This window comes from Vipera ursinii (assembly GCF_947247035.1).
Source record: "Vipera ursinii genome assembly, chromosome: 1".
Classification (NCBI taxonomy): Eukaryota; Metazoa; Chordata; class Lepidosauria; order Squamata; family Viperidae; genus Vipera; species Vipera ursinii.
The window spans coordinates 67717952-67744276 of NC_139512.1; the positions used below are offsets into that span (position 1 = coordinate 67717952).

The following is a 26325-nucleotide window of genomic DNA, read 5'->3' on the forward strand; positions in this document are numbered from 1 at the left end:
GTATGGTCCTCCAGCTCTCCTCATCTCTTGCCACTGGCCCTATTGCTATGGCTAATGGAGTTTGGAGTTCTACTACATCTGGAGAAGTTGATGTTGACTGTCCCTTAGCTCAAGAATCAGTTCAAAGACCTTCCCATGAGGTGCTAAATAACAATACTTTGACATTCTATTGGATATTTGATCACATCACCATGAAGATAGCACATCCGGGTTTCTGGAAGCTTCTTTATCAAGTGCCCCATGAAAAATTCACTTCCAAAGTCCTCAGGATGCACAAATGCTCCATACTTCAGAAATCCCACCTCATAGGGTGTAAATTCTAGCCATTCTGGGAAAAAATAAGAAAAAAATAATACCTAAGCACTCCTACTTATAAACAAGTGTAAACAAATCTGCAAAGCAAAATTAATTTCCATCATGCAAAGAGGAACAACATTTGGGCAGAGAAACCTAAAATTATCTTTCTAATGGATAATAACCATCCAGAATCATCTTGTTGCATTGACCGCATCCTAAGAGTTGTAGGAGAGGATAAACGATACTCTTTAAAGTCCTGTGGGAAATTGCAGAACTATATACAGTATATACACAGAAAACAAGGTTACTGGAGTTAGACATTAAAACATAAATTGGATGCTTTGGTTAAATATTGCACTAAACAATTGAGGCTTGCTTGCTCAATTTGGACCTGTCATCCTTCTAACCATGCTATCCCAACCATAGACTGGTAGTCAACCAATCTACTTTACAGAATTATTACAGACATAATTAGAAGATCAGCTGCTTTGAGTTGTGGAAACAAAGTTTAAATTAAAATGTATTTAAGTTTACATTGAAATGTATTTAAATTTTAAATACATTTGAAGTGCATTGTTTTGATAAATTGTTTGTTGTCTATAGTCATTTAGATCATAAAATCAGTTTATAAACTGAACAAATTAAAAGAAAAATTAAACATCAGTAGAATACAACATTTACAAACAAAATAATGAAAAGTAAACCACCTTGGGTTTTAAATTTGTTCTTGGTTCTCAGTAACAAAAGAGTATTTCTTGTTAAACATTTTTTAAACCCAGATTTCCAATGAAAGGATTTTTTTCTTTTTCTTTTTTCCTACATCCATGTACAGACAAACAGTTAAACGAAGGAGCTTACTGTTTATGAGAATATGAAATATATTTATTTGCTTAGGAAAGCCAAGGCTAAAATATGCTCATGAGATTTTTGTTTGTTTGTTCGTTGCTTCCTTTTTAATCAGTGGAACCACACCTTTCTGAAATGCAGATATACAAAATAATATTTGAAAATCTTTGCTGCTTTAATGCTTTGTCACAGCCAGATAACTGAAACTGTATACTTAATTACTTAAGAGTAAACTGTGTTGGAAAAAACAGGTTTAATGGTTAAGGCTTGAAACCAGAAGACAGTGAGGTCTAGTCGCTCCTTAGGCACAAAGCCAGCTGGATGACCTTGGGCCAACCACTCTCTCTCAGCCCTAATAAAGAGGTAATGGTAAACTGTATCTGAAAATATTTCCAAGAAAATTGCAGAGACTTGCTCGGGCAATCACTAAAGGTCAAGTCTGATTTCAAAGTATAAAAAAAGTTAAAAAAAAATAAACAAGCCCACTAGTAGAATATAACTTCTAAATATATATCAGTAAAATGAAACTGCAGCTCAGTAGAATGCATTTTCAAATAGGTGGAACTAATTGTGCAAAGATTTGATTTCCAGCCTTTATTTTTAGATCACTTGCCTTAAACTTCAGTTCATCCTATCAAATGAGCTTTGTTATAAATATATATGGGAGATAGGCTGACCTATATTTCATACAGTCTCATTCTGTATCTATAAAATGAATATAAATAGTATGTAGGTCAAGTAATAAGCAGATTTAAATATTTTGGGATTTTTACTTAAAATTTGAATATTTGATTTTTGGATGGATGGATGTTAATATTGGCAGCCAGATGTAATGATGCTAGATTTCCATAGGATATGGATTTTAAGAAAGATACTCTACCCTCATATAAATATTTTCTTAAACTAAGGCTGGCCTCCTAGTGACTTCATGGAATATGGGTATAACTTCATTGGCAATAAAACAGATTGACATTATCTCCTCCTGGGATTTCTTTTATTTTACCGCCTAGTCTACAATTCTGGGATCTCCTGATGCCCCCTCCCCATTTAAATATTAACCAGCTTTGATTTTGTTTAGCTACTTGAAAATCATCCAAGGTTGGTTGGAGACTGACATCTATGCTAATAACCAGGAGATGTAATGCTGTCATTCATATTCTGTGGCTCCAAATAGATGTAAATGCAAAATTCACTTTGTTACAATAAAAAAACAATCTGTCTCTCTTTAGTCTTATTAGTCACCTTTGAAGTCTTGAGTGCTGTACTTGTCCTTGATGTTAATAGTTACATAGATGGGCAGGGGATTTTGCCCATTTATCAAAGCTTCTTTCTGGTCTGAGAGCCTGTGGTTATCTTTCTAATTGTAAAAGAGAAAAAAAATCAAAGAGGCAACGTAACAACCAAATACAAGCGGAAAGTCATCTTAATGTTAAAGATGCCTAAAGCAACCCAGTATAGGATAAACCTAAATATAACAATTGAACATGAGTGGGTAAAACAGAAGATGAAATGAACAAAGGTGTTTTTTTTACTCAGGACAATAAGAATGACATAATTGCTGATACCACCTTGGGTAAATGTCTATGGGGATTCTCAATCATCCAGGTCATGGTTGTCCCAAAGGTGCTTTTTTCAAGAGGCAACTGAACTTTCTTGCTTTTCTTTGAAGATGTTTTGCTTCTCATCCAAGATGTTTCTTCAGCTGACTGGATGGTGGGGAATGGAAAGATTTATATTCCTTGCAGACATTTGCATTCTTTTGTCTGTGTCCTCAGGGTCCTGAGTAGTGCAAATGGGTGTGGAGCCTTCTTGGAACTGCTAAAAGGACTGTGTTGTGGAGCTTTACTTTCTGTAGGATGTTTTTTCTGCCCTGTCTCCCTTCACTGTTGAAGGGATGACTGAGAATCTCCACAGACATTTAGCTATGCACTTTGAAATGAACATCCTTCGAATGGTGCTGGAGCATGAATGGATTTCCAGAAAAATTGCAGACTACAGGAACCATTTGCACTTCAGTTTGAGATGCAGACAACACAGATTCATCCCCAACAGCTTGTGCCTGTGTTCAACAATGAAGGAAGACAGAGCATAAGAAACATCCTGCAGACAGCAAAGATCTACAACACAGTCCTTTTAGCAGTACCCAGAAGGTTCCACACCCATTTGCCCTACTCAGGACCCTGAGAACACAGACAAACCTCGAGGAGGCCTCGATGACTCTCTTAAAAAATGCAAATGACCAGCTCTCTTCAAGGAGTATAAATCCTTCCATTCCCCACCATACAGTCAGAACTGAAGAAGTTTCTTGGATGAGAAGCAAAATGTCTTCAAAGAAAAACAAGGAAGTCCAGCTGCCTTTTCAAAAAGCACCTTGCGGAGAACCACCTTGGGTACCTGCAACCCAAATTAATGTTTTTACTAATGTTTATCAAATAGTGGTAGATCTACCACAGGCATTGGTGTTCTAATTAGTGTATTATCACAACATTACCCTTTATATGAATGTATAACAGGAATCCATAATTCTTAGGAAGCAAAAAAGAATACATTAGACTATACCCCATCATTTAACAAATACTCTATGACGAGTCCCCAGAGATCTATAAAAGTTGTTGGGTAGCCCTCCTGTTTCCTTTGATTCAACTGTTGATAGTAGTATTTCAAACGGTTTGGGGTGAACATGTCCAACTTGCTTTTGGTCACTTGTTTCTTAGCCTCTTGTATTTTTTCATGTAGATCATTCTGGGACCAGTAAGCATCCCTGTATAGATGCGCCATGGCCCTGAAAAGACACAATACAATCAATGAGAAATATACCAAAAAATAAAACTACTTATAAAAGAATATCAAACCCTCTAACTCTGAAACTATCAGTAAAATTCTTAATTTCTCCACAGTGTTTTCTCAGTCAAATTCTCATTAGGTTTATGCCAACAAACTCCAATTTGGTTTTATGGATGTGGCTAGATATTAGGAAAATAACTTCCCATTGGTATCAGTAACTCAGCAATAGAAACAGAGAAGAATTTATCCTCTTCACTAGATAAATTCAGTGAAAATTTGAAATTTTTAATAAGGTTTCCTACACTAAGTGTCCCCTTTCAACTGGAGGATTGGCCTACCACAGCTCCTTATAAAATTAGATAGCTCTGAATGATCCAGCAATAATATAACCCATTTTTCAGACTTGCAAAATTGCTCTCTATGATGCTGCTAATGCTTTTGAGAACACAGTACTTAGACGATTTATAGATAAAGACAAAGGATAAAGGGTATTTGAAAACATCTATAAAGTTACATAGAAACACATTTATTTAATACGATGAAAATGACCAGTATGAAAATACAAATTTGGTTTTAAATATGTATAAACACAAAACATCCACATTTGATTAAAATGCAGAGATTAAAAAGATCATTGAGAAAGTCTCATAATTCCATATATATTGACAGAGTGAAGAACAGTGCTTCTAAATGTAAACACTTGCTAGGTGAGTTAATGGAAGAGCTGACAGATTTTAAAACCATTTGGTACCACATGAGGGTACCACATACGAGACTGATCGTCATATTTTGGGTTTTCTTTTCCAATTCATTTTTGAAGTGACCCACAGAATTTCAGTAGTTTGCTCTAGAAGAGTCAAAGCTGTGCATAACTGGTCCCAGGCTAGCAACCAGCTGAAGCTTGCAGAAAGTTCCTAGCCACAACCACTTTCTCAGGTTTGGAAAAGTTGGACTGAGGAACACCTCCAAGGAACACCGCCATTTTATCTAAAGTGTGTTTTAATGGATAAATTATGTATAAGAGCGCTTCTGAAACCAAATGGAATCATTTACCATGCCCTGGAGCACAGTGGTTAGAATGCAGTATTGCAGGCAAAACTCTGCCCACAGTCTGGAGTTCAATCCTGATGGGCTCAAAGTTGATTCAGTCCTCCATCCTTCAAAGGCCGGTAAAATGAGGATCCAGATTGTTAGGAGCAATATGTGACATTGTAAACTGCGTAGAAAGTGCTGTAAAGCACTATGGTATATAAGTATATAAATCTAAGTGCTATTGCTACTGCTACATAGAAGGAAATGTGCATTGGCTATTCTATGAGATAGACAATGTGAAGATACAAAAAAATGTAGCATTTGTAGAGTAGCCATGTATATGCATGGTGGGATTCAGCTGGTTCACACCACTTCAGCAGAACCGGTAGCTAATTTTTTGTTGCCCAGGCCCAGAATGGACTTCCGGAAGTGGCATCCACACAGAGAACCGGTTGTTCACATATTTGAAACCCACCACTGTGTATATGCATCTATTTGAAAAATGCAGATGAAGTGATTTCCTGCATTAGTAAATGCTTTGAATGCCTTTATACAAATAAAGGTACCAAAGAGATGGAAGTTGTTGCACATGCTGTACAATAAAAGCATAGGAAAAAAAATAAAAGTGAGATTATTCATAGTTGCTAAGGTGATAGGAATATAAGAATTTCTACGTAGCATTATTATAAACTTGTGTAAATGCACGGCAATGTTAGAAGTATTACCACATGTTACTTCTCTTGTATTAAATTATGCCAATAATCTATCATGAATGTTCACTTACCATGAAGTTCCAGACAAGCCAGATATGTATGTTACACAATCCATAATATTCAGTTTTTTGAGTGCTCTCATAGAGCCAAATGTTGTTGTGTATGACCTTGTCCCACCTCCAGTTGTCATGATTGCCACCACAGGAACCTCGGTAAAACAAGGATATGGCAAATGAAAAATAAGCACAAAATAGAACCTGTGTGGTGTTTGGAGGACAAGGGATTAGCCCTATACTTACCTGAGTGCTCCTTCATATGCTCTACCTCAGATTTCTCAAACCTTGCAATATTAAGTAATGCTGGCTGGGGAATTCTGGAAACTGAAGTCCACACATCTTAAAGTTGCCAAGTTTGAGAAACACTGTTAGAACTGAATATCTAAAGAAGACCAATATATCATTGGCATTCAGTCACTTGAAAAAAAGGAGCTTAGGGGTTTTTTTTATAACACCAAAGGATATCACTGTGTCAGTTCTTAGAACTTGTTCCTTCAAATAACAGTAAAAATACAGTCAGAGAAAATACATTGTTTAATTATTAGAAAGATGCAGTGGCGTAGCATGGGTTGTCAGCACCCGGGGCAAGGCAAGCACCGCACCGCACGCCTGGCACCCCCCCTCCACAGTGGGCGGCGACCCAGTGGCTCGGATCGGATTCGCACAGCCAGCACTGCAGTGAGAGAGAGTGAGTGAGCCAGGCAGGGGCAGAGAGCTGTGAGTGCGAGCGCGCCCCCCCCAGATGTTGCGCCCGGTGCGGCCAGCCCCCCCTGCACCTCCCACGCTACGCCACTGGAAAGATGTATATATCTATATCCCATTTCTTATTTAAAACCTCCAATTTGCAGTAGTAAATTAAAAAAAATACAAAAAAACAAGATAAAAACACAACAAAGATAATCCAAAACTGATAAGCAAATAGGTAATGACTGAGGGAAAGCTTATTGGAAATAGAATGAATTCATTTCCTTTAATGTTAAGAAACCTCTGTTAGCAACCCACATACCTCATGATCTTGCAAGTCATAATCTAGCTGGAGAATCTGCTTCAATGTTTGAGCAACAATTTTTTTTCTCTTACACAAGAATTCTTGCTCTTGTGAACAAAGCTCATACCCCAAGCGTACATCGAGGTCTCCTGGGCAGGAACAATTACTAAGACATAAAACATAGATTAGAAACTTTATCTCAATATGCAAGATACCTATGATCACAAAGAAATGTAATTAAAACAAGAGATGATTGAAAGTGTCACTATCACGATCTATGAAATAGCTGTTTTGTGTTCAGGTATTCCACCCAATACACTGCAAATCTCAAAAATACTTTTAGATAGCACTTGGGTATAGACATCCTAAAAGGTACCTTAAGAAGACTGACAAAATGGCCTCCTGTAATGAAAAGGGAATTCCCTCTTCACAATCTTTTCAGAATGGACTCAGGTAGGAAGAATTGTGTTGTCCTGTATCTAAGAGACAGGTGAACTAAGGTTCCATGGTGTTAACCTATAATGAATGCTTCATAACTTATTATTTGATAGATATAATATGATATTACTAGCACCTAAAGGAAGTGTCAAGGGGGGGGCTGAATGTGGTCCATAAATTTCTGCATGCATTTCCCCCTCCATGAAACTTTCTTCTCTTTTCTCCATCCTAAAAAAGTTCCATGCAAGGAAATCCACACACGGCAGTTCCTATCTCCTTTGGCAAGGAAGAAGATTCTATATATTCTATATATCCTTTCTTCATACAAAGTCACCCAAAGAGTAAAAGAGGAAAGTGAGGTTCTGTGGGAAAAGTTTCAACTCCCCAAAGTCTCTCTCCTTAGTTCATGAACTTTGGATTACGTCCACATCCTCGCCATATAATTTTTTTAATGAAGATTTAATGATGTATCATTTTTAAGCTCTGAAGTGTTAAGTGTTCATAAAATAAAATGCATACTTATTTCTGTTTTAATATGACTCTGAAATTACTTTTCAGTTGAACTTAAGAGGTTTTTTTTTTTTTTTTGTTCTCTCGGACTTTTAAATATTTTAGCAGTTTTAGAAATGTAAAATATACTATTTTTAGTTTGAATGTCTGTTTCTTTACTTGATTTGTTTGGTATACATTGGTTCAGCATCTGAGATTTGAGTTTTTAAAAAACCTTGTTTTAATGGTATATGAACCTGTTTCATTATGTGCACAATTTTGTGAATTGTTTACTGTATTAGTTTTTTTTTAAATTCTTCTATACAGTACTAATTATGTTGTATTTAACTGTATCTTATTTGATGGTCTGCTTTCCTAGAAATTTCTGCTCAATTATGACTAACCCCACTTTTGCCTTGTGCAATCTTTAACTCAACAGGGTTATCTGCAGCCCAGATATGAAAGTAACAGTGATGTTAATTATTGGTGCATCTTACCAATCGTTCACTTTTACGTGCAAATTGTAGTTTTTTTCCTGAAAAACAGAATGTAAACATGTAAAAATTACAGAATGAACATATTTCCACTTTAAATTTTAAAAAACCATTAGCTGCACTCTTTAAGCTGCTATTAAAATAATTAAGAGTTACTTTTCTTCAAAACACAGTGACTCAGAGTATTTCCCAGAAATAATTTGAATAACTTAATTCCTATGTAAAGGAACAAGAGGTGGGTTGACAAGTCCTGAGACTGAAAGTTTAAACTCCAGCATTGTAGCTGCCACAAGTAATAAGTTAATAATGGCCTAATATTTTTTATTTCATGAAAGGTCATTTTGGGAGGGGTTTCCCCATGTTTGCATGAGACTAGAGGAAATTATCCTAACTATATGATGAGGTAATTCACATGATTATAATATATGAACTGCCCATCTTTACTCTTTAATTGTTACAATTGGTATAAAAGTTTCCAGAGCATCTAAAATATTTTGGTTTTTGCACTCTAAAACTTTCAAGTCTAAAGAATGGCTATAATACACAATTGTGCATTTTCTATCATCATAATCCTATGGAGATATTTCTAAGTGACAACTCAGACCTAAAATTTGTTATAAAAGTAGTATAGACAATTGTAGAGAAAGAAGAAAAAAAGGAACTTCTCCTTATGATTATATACTCAGAATTGCAAACTATAGCTAACTTTTAGGGCTAGTTAATTTGTAATTTCCAAACAGAAATAACCAAACTGAATTGGAACTTCAACCTTAATCCAGTCCTGGAGATGGGATAGCAATAGTAAAAATAGTAGGATACCTAAGACTGAATACATGTGATAAATATCTTTAACTCCTGGAAAATGCAAACAGTCACATATCTGATTTATATGATGATGATGATAACTTTATTGTCACTTTGAATGTACACCAATTGGCATACATCAAAATGAAATTTCGTTGCATACAGCTCTCAAAGGGTCACCACCTCCGATATATACTCCTTGTTCGGGGCCCGCTCAAATTTCACATTGTCCATTTTAGTCTCTAGGGAGTGAACGATGGCAAACAGGACAGATGGAAATGGGGCTCCATGTGGATTAGCCCTCAAATTCGCTTGTATTCTGACAACCTCGCCTTCTTTCCTTTTTCTGATCCTGACTCTTCCACCCTTTCCTTAAAGAGGCCTTGCTTCTTTTCGCCCCTGGAGCACGCTACTGCCGCAACCACCAACTCCTCCAAAAGCCTCTCTCTCTTCCTCTGGGCCTGCCGACAGCCTCATCCAGTTCCTTCACTCCATAAGCTCCAGGTCCTCTCCTCCTCTGCCTCCTCTGGAAACAGCCCTGATTTGCAGTAGAATCCATCACTGGGCCAGCAGTCAGATCTTGCTGCTGGCAGAACAAATTCAAACAGTGCCAACGACTTTTAACGGTCTCACCAACAGTTCCAAAACAACTAGAAACTCGCCAGGCCAGAAAAGATTGTCGGTCGTATGTCATATGTTACCTTAGTTCCACCATGTTGCTCAAACACGTTAAAATCTTCCTGATCATGTGGCCTATAGCCCTTACTATCCCTCCCAAAACTATTCACCTTCAAGAGCCAATGCAGCCGCAGCCATTACAGGCGCCGCCATCTTAGAACAATATCAGCTACCTAAGCTATTTCCCTCTGGTTTTAAATCCAAAACATCTGCCTTCTATCTAGCAACCTTTGTTATTTAACTTGAATAACCCATGGGGCCATCTTCTTTAGCTTCTGTACCTACCTATAAAATAAACTAATAATAGAAAGAAACTAATAGTGAACTATTCAGAATGACGAACTTTTTAAATTTGAAAGGATATTTCTATTTGTATGTTTATCTTTCTCACAATCTCTGTCTCTATCTCTGTCTCTGGTTCTGTCTCTGTCTCTGTCTATATCTCCAGCTCTATCATCAGCTACTTCCTAGTAACTAGGATTCACATTGAGAGTCCTACTGATCTGTTTTACCATTACAACCAGGAAATTTAGCCAGCAGTCTTCCTTGTTATTTTTGGCTGATTAGTGGCATTCAATAAATCATTGTTCCATCTAACACCTGGCAATTTTTGTTATTGCATGTGGTTTTTATTTTGTAGTAAGTGGAAGGGGGAGAATGCATTGGAACTGCAAAATAATCTCTTGAATCTACCCAGGTTGGATGGGGAAATGATTAAAAAATGTGATTGTGCCTTGTTACAATGGGAAGAAAGAAATCCAGTAGGGCAGAAAATAAGATGAGGTGAAGTTTAATTAGAAACCTTCCCACCCTGCAACTTTTGCAATATTTCTTCTGAAGCAGCAACTGAGTAGGAAGAAAGCCAATTTAGCAGTGGAATATCATCTCAAGACCTACACATTGTGAAGATAGGGATCTCAGATTTGCACAGAAAGGCAGCATATATTCTGCAAAGGAGTGCTGTGGGTGCACAGTGAAGGATTTCATTCTTTTACCGGAAGCAATCTAAAATTTAGGTTAGATAGAACATCATTATCCATGCTTGAAGAAGAGATTGTTGCTCCAAGAAACTGAATCCCTGGCATTAAGTTAATGTTTCCCAGAACTCACAGGGTTTAGCTAAACAAAATCCTCTTTTGATCTCCGATGGTATACAACCAAAATTACCTTAGAGTTAGGGTATCACATTGTTGGATCCAAAAATGCAAAAGGTGGAAGAAGATAAGACACCAAAGTCTTCTTAAAGAAGATGTTAAGAAAGTAAAGAGGAAAGAGATATTTGGGTGCTGTAGGCCAAAACAGGGTAGAAGAACTAGAAACTGCCAGGTGGAATTGCCGGTCATGCAAGCTTGGAGGAGAATGAGTAAACACAACTGAAGGAGGAATACCAACTGTATTGCCTAATGTGGAATTGTGACTGAATTGAGGAAACTGTGAGCCACCAACCACATAAAAAGAAGAAGAGAAGTCGCCCTGCATAATGTACCAAAGTGTTGACTATCTGGTGATTGGGTGATTATGAGGGGGAGCTTAATTAGCTTAGGCAACGAGAGATTAAGGGGAAGATGATAGTAGTGATAGGCAAAAAGGTAGAGGTAATCCATTCTGGGAAAGAGAAATTGAAATACTTCAGGGCAGTGTTGCAGTATTGTACCTTACCCAGAACAAGATAGTCACTTATGACATTGTATTCTTCCATTTGACTAACTATAATTCATTTTACATGGAGCTTGAAATCCCTCTGCATACTTCTGCAATATGGTTATTGCAGCAGCTGCAATGACTACACTTACAGTATACTTCCAAATACAATTCAAGCAGTTGGTTATCATAGGTAAAATCCTTATGTGACTTAGGGCCTATTTACCTTCAGGCCCTTGTCCCACATAGATTATGCCTGCCTAATCCAGGGACATAGATATTTCTCATAGTCCCCACATCAATAAATGCAATAGAAAGGGACTCTAAAAGTGGACATTCTTGGTGGAGATTTCCTTCCCCTGAAACTGTGACCCCCTTGAGGAAAGGCTGGCTGCAATTCTCATGGCTTTTCAAAGCTTGTGAAGTTGGCTTTTCTGGAAGATTTTTGGAGTTCCCAGTAATTTTAGGAAACTTATATATTTTCAAAAGTATAATGATATCATTGTATTTTTTTAAAGTACATTATTTTATTATTGTTACATTGGCTGCATCTTTTGTACATTTGTCTACATCTTAACTGAAGTGTTTTATAAATTCACAAATAAATAGATATTATTTCTAGGATTTAAAGAAGGCACTCACTTCCACTATTGGCACTTTCTCTCCCATAGGCAAGGAATTCAGCTTCACAGTTGGAACATCTTCCTTGATGGAACAAGAACAGGAACGCTAAAGAAAAAAAGTGTATATGTATATGTGTATATATATAGGTAAAGGTAAAGATTCCCCTGCACATACGTGCTAGTCATTTCTGACTCTAGGGGCTGCTGCTCATCTCCGTTTCAAAGCCAAAGAGCCAGCACTTGTCCGAGGACGTCTCCATGGTCATGTGGCCGGCATGACTGGACGCCAAAGGTGCACGGAACGCTGTTACTTTCCCACCGTAGTGGTCCCTATTTTTCTACTTGCATTTTTACGTGCTTTCGAACTGCTAGGTTGGCAGAAGCTGGGACGAGTAACAGGCGCTCACTCTGTTATGCAGCACTCGGGATTTGACCCGCCAAACTGCCAACCTTCTGATCAACAGGCTCAGTGTCCTAACCCACTGAGCCACCACATCCCTTATATATATATAAGGTCTCCCTTTATTCTTTGTTAGCAAGCCAAAAAAATTTTACACAAATATGACCTGCCACTGCTGTGGCTACTGCCTGTAGATGGCCTTGGGCTAGGCTGAAACAGGAAATAATATTTGTCCCGTGTCTGGGACTAAGCAAGTGTATTCTGAATGCTTAACAAACATTTAACACATATCTTCCTTGCTTCTCAGCTAACACACAGAGAGAGAGAGAGCCTGTGGCCTAGGGGTTAAAACAGCTGCTTAAGACGCAGTCGGCCCAGGTTCGAATCTCAGAAGGGTATGGCTGACTGATGAGAACAATTCATAAAAGGCTTGTTCTAATAAATTAATGAAAGGACATTTGTAATGATTGTGATTAATGAATTAGACTGTCATACAGGATTATAATGTGGTTTTGTCTTTGGTAGTTTAACATTCAATGATGGATCCTTGTACTTGATATAATGGAACGTAGTGGGACACGGAGGTGTGACAATTGCATCTGAACCCAACTTAAAAGTTTGTGTCCCTTCGTATGATCCTTCTATAGAAAGTGAAAGGTCTTTCTCTAAAAACAAAAAGGAAAAGAATATGAATAGGTTTTCATAACAAGCAAAAATACAATGAAACATTTCAATGTGAATAATATAAATTCTTAAATAATAATTTAATTAATTGATAATTAAAACAAAATTATTTGGTATATCAAGATAATTTGGAAAAACCTATAAGGAAATTTCTGTGGTCATCCATTCACCAAAATTCATCTGGGTGGCAACCAGAATAAAAATTAAATTTCATTCATCTCTCCCTCACTTTCTCTCTCCCTCTCCCTCTTTCTCCTTAATTCATTTATATCTCCCCCCCTCCCTCTCTGATTTCATAGTTCTTGCAATTTTCTTCACAAAGTTTGGATGATTTGCCCTTCTCTTCTTTCTAGGACTGAGAGCGAGTGACTAGTTCAAGGTCACCCAGCTAGTTTTGTCCATAAGGAAATACTAGAACATGTGGTGTCCTGGCTTCAAATCGGATGCATTAGCCACTATATCAAGCCTGCTCTTTCTCAAAACCATCATACAAATTTATAAGTCAATGAAAGAAAAGGCTGGGTCAAGGCCCTTTAAAGAACACGTTGTTAACATATCACACAGACATGTTCATTCCAGAGTTCTATTAACATTCTGGCCCCAGAATGTGAGGGAAAACTAGGTCTTTATAAACTTCCAGAAGGCCACAGGTTGGGGCAGTTCATATCCCAGGAGGAGATTGTTATACAAAATAGGTGCCATGATAGAGAAGGCACATTTCCTGCAGTACACCAAATGACACTGCTTCATCAATGGATCCTGGAACATGTTGTGAACATTAAAATGTTCATATTAATCAACATTTGCAACGTGGTGGTGGGCATCCTTTGTAAAACTGTTTTATGCGTATTCTCAGATCAAGCACATTTTAAGAAAATCAGATACCGGTAATTGAATGATCTTGAAGGAAATTCTATAACCTCATGGACATTAATCATTAATCATAAATGTAAAACAAAATGTACCTTTAGATATTTCGGCTACCTTGAATATTGTGGGTTTTTGTATTTTAGTATTGTTTTAGAATCTTGCAATACTAGAATGTTGCAATTTGAATTCTTTTGTGATTTTTAGAAAGATGGTAAATATTCTAAATGATCAATAATTTTCTTTAGTGTGAGCAAACGGAATTCAAGAAGTTTGTCTAGTCAATGGTGGGAAAATGGTATAAGAGAAAAGATATATAAAAGAACAGACCAATAAGCTAGGTTCCCATTGCTTTACCACTTCACTGATAAAATCTTGATCATCTAATTTCCCTCACTTTGGTCATGGACAATCTGGGTAACTTCATGAAAATTATTCTTGCCCACCATTAATAACTCCATCTCTAAAAAAATAATACTTTGAACTGATTGGCTAACAGCCATAATCAATGTGCCAAGTAATGGCAAGTAATAATAAGATCACTGGAGTTATGGGAGGAGACCTCATGAATCATGGACAATTTCCTGAGTTCTTTGTTTCAATTTTTTGCTCCGTTGTTTAGCACAGTAATGAAAACATCCAGTTATGACTATTAAATGATTTTACATAAACTCACGTGATTTCTGTCGCTTGCTTTGATCCACCTCAGCTTCCAGTGTACAGATTTCACGACACTGTAATAAATAGAAGTAATAAACAAAACCGACGTAAATGATCACTTCTAGATTTAAAACTGTATTGTAAGATACAGTTGTATCTTACTGTATTGTATTGAACAGCACCAGTACACCTGTAGAAAACCTAACAGCAAAGGAAAAAATAATTTGAAGATATATTAATATAATTCAGTTTTGGCTGTGAGAACAATAGGAAACTTTCATTGGTTTCTTTGCTGATTCCTGGCACTGAGTTTCTTTGTTACCCTTCAAATAAAAGTTGTTTTTGCTTTCAATAAGAGTGTAAAGAATATAGGTAAGTAGGCCAGCCAAGAAGCTGCTACTGTGCATGATTCAAATGCTTTGCATTGAAATAAATGTTTCTAGACTAAAAAACTATGTAGCAATAGTTCCATATGAGTATTATGAAATAATAATACTGATTATCTTAGGGAGCACCTGCTGCCAGCATCAACTTCCCATCGTCCTGTGCGCTCCCAAAGGGTGCCGCCGGTTAGGGAGTGCCGGCAGGTGATCCCCAGAGGGAGGGCATTCTCTGTGGGCGCTCCTGCCCTTTGGAATGATTTACCTGTGGAACTCTGGACTGCCCCCAATCTGCGCTCATTTCGCCGGGACCTGAAAACCTGGCTTTTCGACTTATCAGGCCTGGACTGAAGGGGTTTTAGCTTTTAAATATTGTTTTAATTGTTGGGCTGAATCAATTTAATTTATTTTAATTTAAATTATTTTTATATTGTATTTTATGCTGCCCTGTAAACCGCCCTGAGTCCTTCGGGAATAGGGCGGTATAGAAATCTAATTAAATAAATAAATAAATAAATAAATATCATCCACCAAATGATGTGGACAGGTGACAACCCAGGTACTCAACCTAAAATAGGGACAAAGTGAAAACAGGGTTTTAGTAGGAAAATGTATGATACAAACTAAAAGATAAAAGAAAGTTCCCAGAGTGGGATATAAAGAGTAAACAAAAGGAGAAACAGAATTCAGCACAAAGGAAAGCCACATTAATGAAACTAAAACCCAATTTTTTCCCTGAAAAACAAAAGTAAAACAAAAAAACCTCTGCTATGTTGATGATATGTATGGGAACTCCAGTGGAATAATTAAAATTTAGTTCTCTGAGATATAAACAAAACTGCCAAAAGGAGCCAAAAGAACAACAATAGATGGTAGATAGTTAAAATGGGCTACAAAATTATTTAAAATGTATGAAACATATGAGTTTGACAATATTGCTTTGGAGATGGCTTCTTCTGTAGGGGAAAAAAGAGGAGAGGAAATATGAGCCAGATGAACTGGAAGAGAACCTGGTTGCAATCTTAGAATTAAAATAATGGCCAAGATAATCTAGACAGGATAATCTACTTGGCAGCCTTATGATCTGTGGATTTCACTGATCTACACTAAGAGAGGAAGAAATCTCCATGCCATTGCTGAAGATAATCTATTGGGAGTATTTTTTTTTAATTCAGTATTAAAAATAAAAAGCTGGTAATGTAATTTAGTTGCTGGAGGATAGGAAATTTGGAATATACTTCTTTTGCTTGAACAAGTAGGGTAAAAAAATAGGAAGGACAGATGGGGAAATATTTATATTTAACTTAGTGAGACTTGTAAAATTTCCAATCTAAACACTTTATTTGAAGATTTACTACATACCATAGTTGGTCAAGGAATTTCTTAACAACTGCTAGTTTAACCATGGCAGGAGACAGACAGCTCATTTAGTGGTTACATTAAAAGAAATTATGAAACTCTACTGGTTCTATTAAAGAGGAAATGTACTAAAATAATAGTGAAACAAATGTATTCTTGTCCTTAGAACAGACGCTGATCAAGGAAGCCATAATCCTGTTAGCGTAACTACACGTATTCCCCGGCGACTGTCTTAAAGCAAACATAGTCTTGTCCTTAATGCAGATGTTGATTGGGATAACCATATCCTGTCTGTGAAACTACACGTACTGCAAGTAATTTTCTTCTGTAAACTGTCTTCGGATAAGAATGTGTAGAATATTAACCACATAAGTAACAAAGTATAACAATGTATAACAATGTATAACTAAGAATTAGAGGTGTATAAATATGTCTGTTCATGAGCCCTTCAGGGTTCAGACCTTTTGCTTTGTTTAAGCCTTCTGAACCTGCGCATTAAACCTTTCCTTTCTTGAAGAGTTGGCATGAGTCTCTTCTTTCTACAACACTATAGTGTTCCTGTCAACAAGCTGTGCAAAGTATATGGAAGAAATTGGAGTCACCATATCAAGCACAATAAATGTACTGATAACCTCTGGAGAGAAGATTGAACACTATGACAACAGATCAATCTTCTCTTCTCTTCTGTCTTTAAATATCAGGCCATATCATATGACAAAAACTAGATCTTGGATGTGACCTTTTCATGAATCATGGGCGGGGGTGGTGGGTAAGGAGAATCATATCCTAAAAAGCTAAAAGACAAAAAAAACCCATCCAAATATACAAATATTAGGATATTTAAAATATCTCCAAGTCACAATAGACAACTCTTGAATAAGAACCAAAAAAGTCAGTCTTCAAAAATCTGTTGGTCTATGACCAAATAAGGAGAAAAGGTCTATGAGAGAGATGATGGTTTAAAAAAGCAATTAAACAAACAAACAAACACATAAATGAAGATAGCTTGATTGAGTCTTCAGACAAGTCACAATTTATACTAGGTGAGGGATAAATTAATCCAGCTAGACAAAAAGAAGCATTTAGTAAGTGATGGGTGATTCAAAATTAAAAGGTTACTTTTTGCTAGAATAAACAAAACAAAACTAACAAAGGCTTTTTGTTAGAATAAACAAAACAATTTAATAATATTTGTTAAATACAAAATATAAATATAAATTCACCAGATAATTTCATAATTGACAAAATAATTGCTGTTATCACTTCCAGTCCCAATCTCAAGCTAGGTTACAGAGTATCAAAAGAAATTTGCTTTCCTGACCAATGAGAGTGTGAAATCCATTGGATTCACTATAGGAAATCTCATTCAGTATTGTTAATATGGAGGGGTATCTTGGTAATTTGGTAGTTAACTGAGGGAAAGAGATGATCTACTCTAGTCAGGCCAGAATATTCTCTCAAAACCTGAGAATCTTGACAAGAGTTGACTCTTGAAGCACTTTGGTTTAACTCTTTGAAAGCAAAACAATTTATGTTATCTTTATACAAAGTGGGAAATGTTTTAAGTAAAAGATCCACATAAAACATGTCTCTGGATCTGGCAATGTCTTTCCTACCTGCTATTTGAGTTCTTTTCAATGTCTTTTAAAACATACAAAGATGGGTATCACACAGAGACAGTTAATGGCTAGCTTCTAATTCCACAACTCTTTTCCCCAATGGTAAAGAAAAGCACAGATCATCTTTTGCCCTGGAAATCCTTGGCAAAGTTGGGGAAAATGGGAGAAAATTTTAAACCAATATATCTTAATTTAGAGGTGGTCTTCCTCTTAGATGTGTGTGTTTTACAATATTCATAAGAAAATCCAGTTCTTATGTCATGCTTTAGCAAGAATTAATTATATGGCCAAACTTATCTGAAAATTCAATCATCATTACTTTAAAGTGCATTGCTTCAGAATGAAGTATCTGGATACTCCCAGAAAAATGTGAGTTGGTTACTCAAACCTCACATTCACCTAGATCGCAGCAGTATTATTAACAGTGATGAACTGCAAAAAGTTTCATGAAAAATAGAAGTCAAAATTTACCACTAGAACTCCATTTGTAATTAGTGTTTCCGGAGGACCACACCTAGAAAACAAATGTAAAGAAATAGATAGTTCCAATTTTCCTGCAAATATTGTTTCATTCTCATCCAAATAGAAACTGAAAATACATGTTTAGAATAGGATCCATATTCTGAGATTTTAAAAGTCCTATAGTTGCCCCAAATTGTTAGAGGGTTATTTTGATGGTTTGTCATTGTTCCTTCTAGTAATATAGAAAACAATGTAAAGACCGCTTGTACTAGTGCTTCTTCTGAACCAGAATTCTGATATTTGGTTTAAACCTTGTGAAGAGATAGAATTTAAACTCAGGCTGATGTAATTATGTACCCATCACTCATATGCTTCCTTATATCAATATGGTATTTATACAGGACTTTGCATAGGAAATTATGTAGTACCTTTACAAATGGAATTTCTTGCTGATGGTTTCTAACTAATCATAGTTTCCAGAACCTTAAATTGAGAGTAAATTGAAGGATAAGTACTGCTGTGTCTCCTTATCTTTCTCTTTCCCCCCTTCTTCTAGCAGGGGTCTTCAAACTTGGCCCTTTTATGACTAGTGGACTTCAACTCCCAGAATTCCTCAGCAAGCGTGCCTGGCTGAGGAATTCTGGGAGTTGAAGTCCACAAGTCATAAAAGGGCCAGGTTTGAAGACCCCTTCTTCTACAGTATGTTACAGGGATTGTTAGAATAACAATAACAATTACTTGTTGTAAGTCATCTATTAAAGGTACTACATTGCCTTTCAAGGAATGTATGCTTTTATACGATGAAGTATGCCTCTCTCTTTCTTTGTAGTTATCTTATACCTTATCACTTGTAAATCAATTATCTTTGTGTGGGGGTGTCTTTTAAATATACACATGATCAAACTGTCATTGACCAATATTATCTATCATCCTTATGTAACTCAATGACTCTTGCTTGTGGCTCATTTGAGTGCAAGGGAGCTATATTTCACTGTAACTTGCTAGCTTTATTAAAACAATTGTTTGGATCCTCTCCAGATGCTGAGGTTTATTGAATAGTTTTTCTGCCACAATGTTTTATTGTTCTGTTTTTCTGTTACTAGAACAGTATGAGATAGATTTAAGGAAGCAGTTATACACTGTTGTTTCCTTATTGTTTAATAAAAAATAATATATAAGCAAGACTATATCCCTGATAGCATTTTATTAATATTTAATGGAAAACAAATCCCAAACAGACCTATTTATTTATTTCTACTTAAAATTATAATTCTTGTATCTACTGATTGTCTCTATTTTCTCAATCGATTTGAAATAATTCTGTAGTATGTCACAGTAATACAGAAAATAAGAATGAAAAATGCTTACGCAGGTTCCACTATAAATTCAACTTCCAGCTCTTCTTGTGTCTGCCAGGAAGAAAATAGTAAAACTGGATTTGAAATGAGTAGTATAATCTTTCCTTTAACATCATTTTTAAGCACATGCGTACAACTTCACCTCGCATTAAAAATTGGTCAATGACATATTGAAAAATGATGTAACCATGAAAAGTGGAAATTTTCATTTTTCCATCAAAAACACCTATAATTTTAATCAATAATAAGCTTTTCTTTATTTATGCATTATGGTCTCCAGATTACAATTTTTCTTACATTTTGACAGAAACATGATTTCTAGAAAATGGAATGGAAGTACCAAATATTTCAAAGGCACCAGTTTGCTTACTCCTTAAATTTAAAACACAATTTGGGACTTATAGCATGCAATCAGATCGAAACATTAGGTAATGTATACAACTATCAACTGTTTGCAAGTTAACAGAAAACAACAGTGAACCAGAACTTTTTCATCATTATATTTTTAATTTATTTTACATTATATTTAAGTGGAAGTAATAAGTTCTTCACTTTGAACTAATATGAAACTTACTTGATATCTAGATAGTCTCAAACAAGGCAATTCTCCGCCCAATCTTCCCTTCCTATGCTGGCCGCTCATGGAAGGGCGAGATGGGCAGTGAATAAATTTAATAATAAAATAAATAAATAAAAATTGTAACTGAATAATCAACTAGAAATTAAAATAAGACTGCAATGCAAGGAGTAGACAAAAGTGAACTCTATCAAAAAGTCAACACTTTTTTTAAAGAAAATCAGACAATATTAATGTGGAATATGTGACTAATATGACAAATTGGAAAATTTTTATAGATAAATCTATATAAAATCTGCAAATCTAAATCAAAAATCAAAAGAGAAATGCATGTTACTTGCCCTCACTTTTTCTGGTGCTCAATAATAGCCAAATTCTGAGGTTCTTTTTCATGCATGAAAACTTCCTAGTAATAATAATAATTTATTAAATTTATATGCCACCCAACTCCCAATGAGTTATCATTTATTAGCAGCATTTTTGCAGGTATAACTGATAAATCAGTTAGGGAGAAAAATCTTGTTTCTTTTATGATTGAGAAAAGTTGTGGTAGCCCAATAGCCAGGTTTTGTAGTTACAATCATAGTTACCCAGGCAGGTAGGCAGCCAACAAAAATCCTTATCAAGGTGCTGATGACTGGTGGACTCTATTCAGTTTAGTGGACCACAAACTGTTTAGACATTAACAATATTCTCACTCTTACAGTATAATATTTCTCACCTCTGGATCACACTTAAAATTCATAAGAACTTTCTCATTATCAGGAAGACGAGCTACATCAAAACTGATAGTGAAAAGGTGATCATCTTGAGTAACAGCATCTGAGTCATACACAGAGAACTCTAGCACATTCTGTGAGGAATAAGAAATATATTATATTTTAGGCATTACCTGCATCTATAAAGCAAACATTAGGGCAGATGTGGCTGAAATACAGATTCTGTATTTCCTTCAGCACTGATCATATAGGCTTGAAATTTCTGCTTTATTGCCCTTTTATACAAATAACAGCCGCAACAAGGAAGACATTATGTAGGCAGATGCATCTGTGGTAAGCAGGTATCCAATTTCTACGGTACCTCAATTCAAAATGGAGGGCAGTGTCAAATGACAGGGTCATGTCTGCAACCTAAAGAGAACAATAGCCATTCAAAGGATCCAAGCAGTGGGGCATTTGATTGCTTTTATAGCATGATTTCTGCTGGAAGAAGACGGAAATTCTGATTTTGAAACTGGGATAGATAAATATGACTTTAAGATACTGTGGAGTTCTTGGTGCTCTCTGAGCTTGGTTTCTTGCAGACATTTTATTACCCGACTAGATAACAGCTTCAGCGTTAGAAGGGAGTTGGGTTTGTTTTCTGTTTATATACAGTAGCTTTCTTTGTGTTATTGGGATCCCTTCCAACCCTGGCAGGCCAAAAGTTGCAAGCAAACAACCAAGTTCAGAGAGCACCAATGACTCCACAGTTCAACCCTGAGCTACATACATTCTCTTTTATTGGTACTTTAAGATATCACCATGGCGGATGAGTTGGAGGCAACAAAATGTGGACATGTCCTCTAAAAGGCATCTTAATGCCATATTTAGTGGGATATGAGGATGAGCTCTCAATCTTCTCATGCTCAGTTCCAGCAGTCTTGGTGGAGCCCACTTGGTGGAGCCCACTGCTCCACCAAGCAGCCTTGTTGGAGCAGTGGGCTAATGCCTCCTTAGGTAACACCAGCTGCCTGCAATTAGTGCAGGTTCGCATCCCACCAGGCTCAAGGTTGACTCCGCCTTCCATCCTTCCAAGGTAGGTAAAATGAGGATCCAGATTGTTGGGGGCAATAAGCTGACTTTGTAATAATGCTGCTGGGGGGGGGCGAAAGCCCTAATAAGCAGGCATATACATAGAATGAAGGCTATTGCTAAGCACATTGATTTGTGCTTTAAATTGTAAGCCGCCCTGAGTCTTCGGAGAAGGGCGGGATATAAATGGGATTTAAATTTAAAATTTAAATTTAAATTACATGGTTCAGATTCTAATCCCCTGATCATCCTAGTTTTCTTTCCCTAAGTCTGTTCCCATTTGTCTGATATCTTTCTTACAGTGCAGTGTGTAAAATGAATGATCTAAGTAGTCTTCCAGTTTTGGAAGATTTACTTCTAAAAACTGCTGGAACACTTCTGGAGAGGACCTATCTGTATCATCTGTAAGAAAGCTGGAATGTTCTCCTTCTTTGATATTTAGGCCACAGCACAGAATGCTTTGTAACCCTTTGTTTGTAGTAGCAAACACAAAGAATAGTGTTCTAGTATTTATTAAATTTATACCCACCCAACTCCATCCTTATTCTAGAATACAAACTGGAACACATTAGTTATGAAATTATCTTTCATAAATAAGAATCTATGTCATCAAATAGATCAGAAGAATTCAGATTTTATTAATGAAAGCTCATGTCACCATACATGTCCACAAGTTGCTTCAAGGTTTTTTTTTTATATTTATTGTTGCAGACTGTGGTTGTCAGATTTTATTTATTCTCTTCCTTGAAGTGCTGTTGGTATATTTAAAAATGATGTTCAAGTGTAGAAGTTGGACGTTATAGTGTGATTTTGACATAAAGTCTTGTATACTTCAGTGACTTTCAATATTTATTAGCAAGTAGGGTTATGCACGATTTAAACATGAATTGGAACAGGTTTTTCAGAATTCATATGATCATGAGCACAACATATCTCTACCATTCATTAAATCTTGCCAACCTTTCTTCAGGCTTCCACATGAACATGAACCAAAGTTGTGGTTGCTTTAAGGAGTTGATTGATTAGAGTTAATGCAACATTAAAGCAGCCACAATTTTTTTAGGCACTGAAAAAAGAAAGGTTACTTTAATAAAGCAGAGGGGTGTTTCATTAGTCACAAGCAACCTTTCAAATTACGGTTGCTTGCTTAATTCTAGTGATATAGTACTTTACTTTTCCTAATTTGGTTGAGAAGTAAAGATGAGAAATATAGTACCAATACAAGACACAAGTTAAGTGTGTATAAATTCCTACTCAGAGTATAGATATTGTAGCAAAAAATCATATCCTCTCTCAGTTATCTTTTTTTTAAAACAATAACACAAACAAGCAGGATTGTTAAAAAGCAAAAAGAGCCCCACCCCAAAACCTACAAATATCATGACATACAAATATGGATAAAGTGGAATATATTTTAGAAGCCGTTCAGCAGCAGCTTAAAAGAGATAAAAGGTTTTCACCTTAACTTGTCTTTGAATTCTATAGTAAAAGGTTTCATTCCAAACAGGGTCCTTGCAATTATTTACAGTTTTAGTCTTCAGCTTCTCAGTTGTAGCAGTCGGTAGGCAAAGAGTCACATAACAATCAGAGTGGCTTACTGTAAAACAGAGAAACAAAAGATAATGTTGCCAGTTTTTAAGCTAGCTGCCAATCATACTCAAGGTAGCATAAATCACATAAATAGCCAAGGCTCTGTCATACAAGAATCTATCATTATATCAATGAGTCCACCCTAAGTTTTAAATAATAATCACATAACATTTGAGACACTTCAAAACATAAAATATGCCAATAAATCAACAAGTTCTGCAACTCTTATATCACATGTTTTGACCTATCAGTAACAGATGTACATGACATCTATTATTATCTTTTATCTCCCCAGTTATTTAAAAGGAAGTATCCAATATTTTCTCCACCTATTTTTAAATAACCTGCTTTTGGAGTTTCTATCACTACCAAGGAGAATTTAATGAATTAGAAACCCTCAATCTTTTTTTTAAAATGCAGATTGCATACAATATACTATGTATGCAGTTTCCTGAAAATTATAGTTCTTATAAGTTCACATCCCATGTGCATTCCTGTCTACTCATATGATGCATCCATGCATCATAAGCATCCACTCCTAATCACAAAGAAGTCAATATGATGAAACATGTATTGTGATATCACAGTGCAAATTCTACCTCTGATGCTTGTACTGAGACATCGTAATGCAAACACAAAGGAACTGAATTTGCACCATAACACCATAATGCATGTTTTATCACCTGCTCCTCTCCTCCTCACAGATGCTTATGCATATTGATAGAGATTGCATGAATAATATGAGAAATATAGCTATATTATATAACTATATTATTTGCATGGCAGCATCAGAATTACATTTGAGAAATGCAATTTGGTATGAAGGGTCTCAGTTTTTTAATAACAATAATAGGGATAAGGAAAAAAAATCTCTTATGTTTTACCAATGAAGCATAATCACTGAAGAAGCTTAACAACAATTACAACTTGCAGCAGTTCGTGATCATTCAAAATCACAATGGCACTGAAAAATGTGACTTATGACTGTTTTTCACAGTTACGACCTTTGCAGAATTTTGATCATGTGATCAAAATTCAGATGCTTGGCAACTGCTTCATATTTATGACCATTGCTGTGGAACAGTCACTAAATGAATGGTTGCAAGTTGAGGACTATCTGTAATTGTTGTTAAGCCTCTCCAGTGATTATGGTTCATTGGTAAAACATAAGGGATTTTTTTCCTTAAGTTTTTTCCAATGCTGACCATTGCTGTGTCCCAAGGTCATGTGATCACCTTTTGGGAACTTCTGACAAGCAAAATCAATGGGGAAGCCAGATTTACTTAACAACTGGGTTACTAAGTTATCAACTATAATGATTCACTTAGCAACTGTGGCAAGAAAGGTCATAAAATAGGGCAAAACTCACTTAACAAATGTCTCACTTAACAATGGAACTTTTGGGCTAAATTGTGGTCATATGCACAATTCAGTAATCGAACACTCAGCACATCTGATATCGTATGAGGAATGAACTGTTTTAAAGAACTGAAATGCATTAAAAATCAATCAAGAAGTAATTTCTGGCACTGATGTTATACATTCTCCTCATGGCGATGAAATTCTTTGCTCATGGAGTATAGGAAGGAACAAGCTCTAGGGTGGTAAAGAGATGATACTAGGCAAACCTGCAAATATGTAATTGCATGAACAGGTTGAAACACCCTGATCAAATTCTATGTTTCTGCACATTCTTAAAAAAAAAGAAGCTGACATAGCTTATACATGTTATAAAGTTAAGTATGCAAATTTGAATACATACTTACTAGTTATGTACACTACGAAAATACTGAATATGGGAGGTTCATAAATTAGGACATCTTTCCTGCTGATTGTGTTACTTCTTTAAAAAACTGGAAAATTGTTAATAAGGTCCAAAATTAAACCATTGGTGAACAAACTCTGGTTACTCTATTTTATAAAAAAATGAGCTCACTCATCGTTTGAAAATTAAGTCATTCACTCTTACAGGGGAGTGGAGAAGGCATAAAAATCTTTAGCATTTCTAATTAATAATTCCATCTGTGAGAAACATTGTTAAGAAACAAAAATGATATGACAGGATTAAGATCAAGACAAGTTTTGGCAGACCAAGTTGAAATCTCTGGGAGAAAACTTGTAAGGTCTCTAAAGCTGAACCCACAGATCATGAATAATTCATCTGCTGAAAATTTTAGCTGTCCATGGTGTAGTTATTCACAAATACAATGTGGTCTATGTGGGAGTGTTGTCTCTGGCCTCATCCCAAAAGTCATCATCTAAAGTACAGGGGGATAAACTCTTGAGAAGTTTAAACTGTTTTGAAGCAAAACAGGAGGAGGAGGAGGAGGAGGAGGAGGAGGAGGAGGAGGAGGAGGAGGAGGAAGGAGAAGAAGAAGAAGAAGAAGAAGAAGAAGAAGAAGAAGAAGAAGAAGAAGAAGAAGAAGAAGAAGAAGAAGAAGAAGAAGAAGAGCCTTGGTGGAGCAGTGGGCTAATGCCTTCTTAAGTAACACCAGCTGCCTGCAATTAGTGCAGGTTCACATCCCACCAGGCTCAAGGTTGACTCAGCCTTCCATCCTTCTGAGGTAGGTAAAATGAGGACCCAGATTGTTGGGGGCAATTAAGCTGACTTTGTAATAATGCCGCTTGGGGGTGTGTGAAAGCCCTAATAAGCAGGCATATACATAGAATGAAGGCTACTGCTAAGCTTGTAA

At 36.1% G+C, this 26325-nt stretch overlaps 1 protein-coding gene across 1 annotated transcript in view; it reads right to left on the reverse strand.

Annotated features, from left to right (window-relative positions):
- LOC310642278 (cytosolic phospholipase A2 epsilon-like) overlaps positions 1-26325 on the reverse strand; it is a gene marked incomplete at its 5' end in the record, with an annotated part of 46298 nt that overhangs the window by 10205 nt on the left and 9768 nt on the right. The window contains 13 exons of the mRNA XM_083365889.1: positions 191-328; positions 2386-2500; positions 3703-3925; positions 5744-5880; positions 6735-6882; positions 8141-8178; positions 11903-11989; positions 12779-12948; positions 14511-14568; positions 18324-18366; positions 19683-19723; positions 20971-21102; positions 23503-23639. Coding sequence (XP_083222015.1) covers positions 191-328; positions 2386-2500; positions 3703-3925; positions 5744-5880; positions 6735-6882; positions 8141-8178; positions 11903-11989; positions 12779-12948; positions 14511-14568; positions 18324-18366; positions 19683-19723; positions 20971-21102; positions 23503-23639 — 1467 coding nt within the window. The remainder of the gene's footprint in view (positions 1-190; positions 329-2385; positions 2501-3702; positions 3926-5743; positions 5881-6734; positions 6883-8140; positions 8179-11902; positions 11990-12778; positions 12949-14510; positions 14569-18323; positions 18367-19682; positions 19724-20970; positions 21103-23502; positions 23640-26325) is intronic.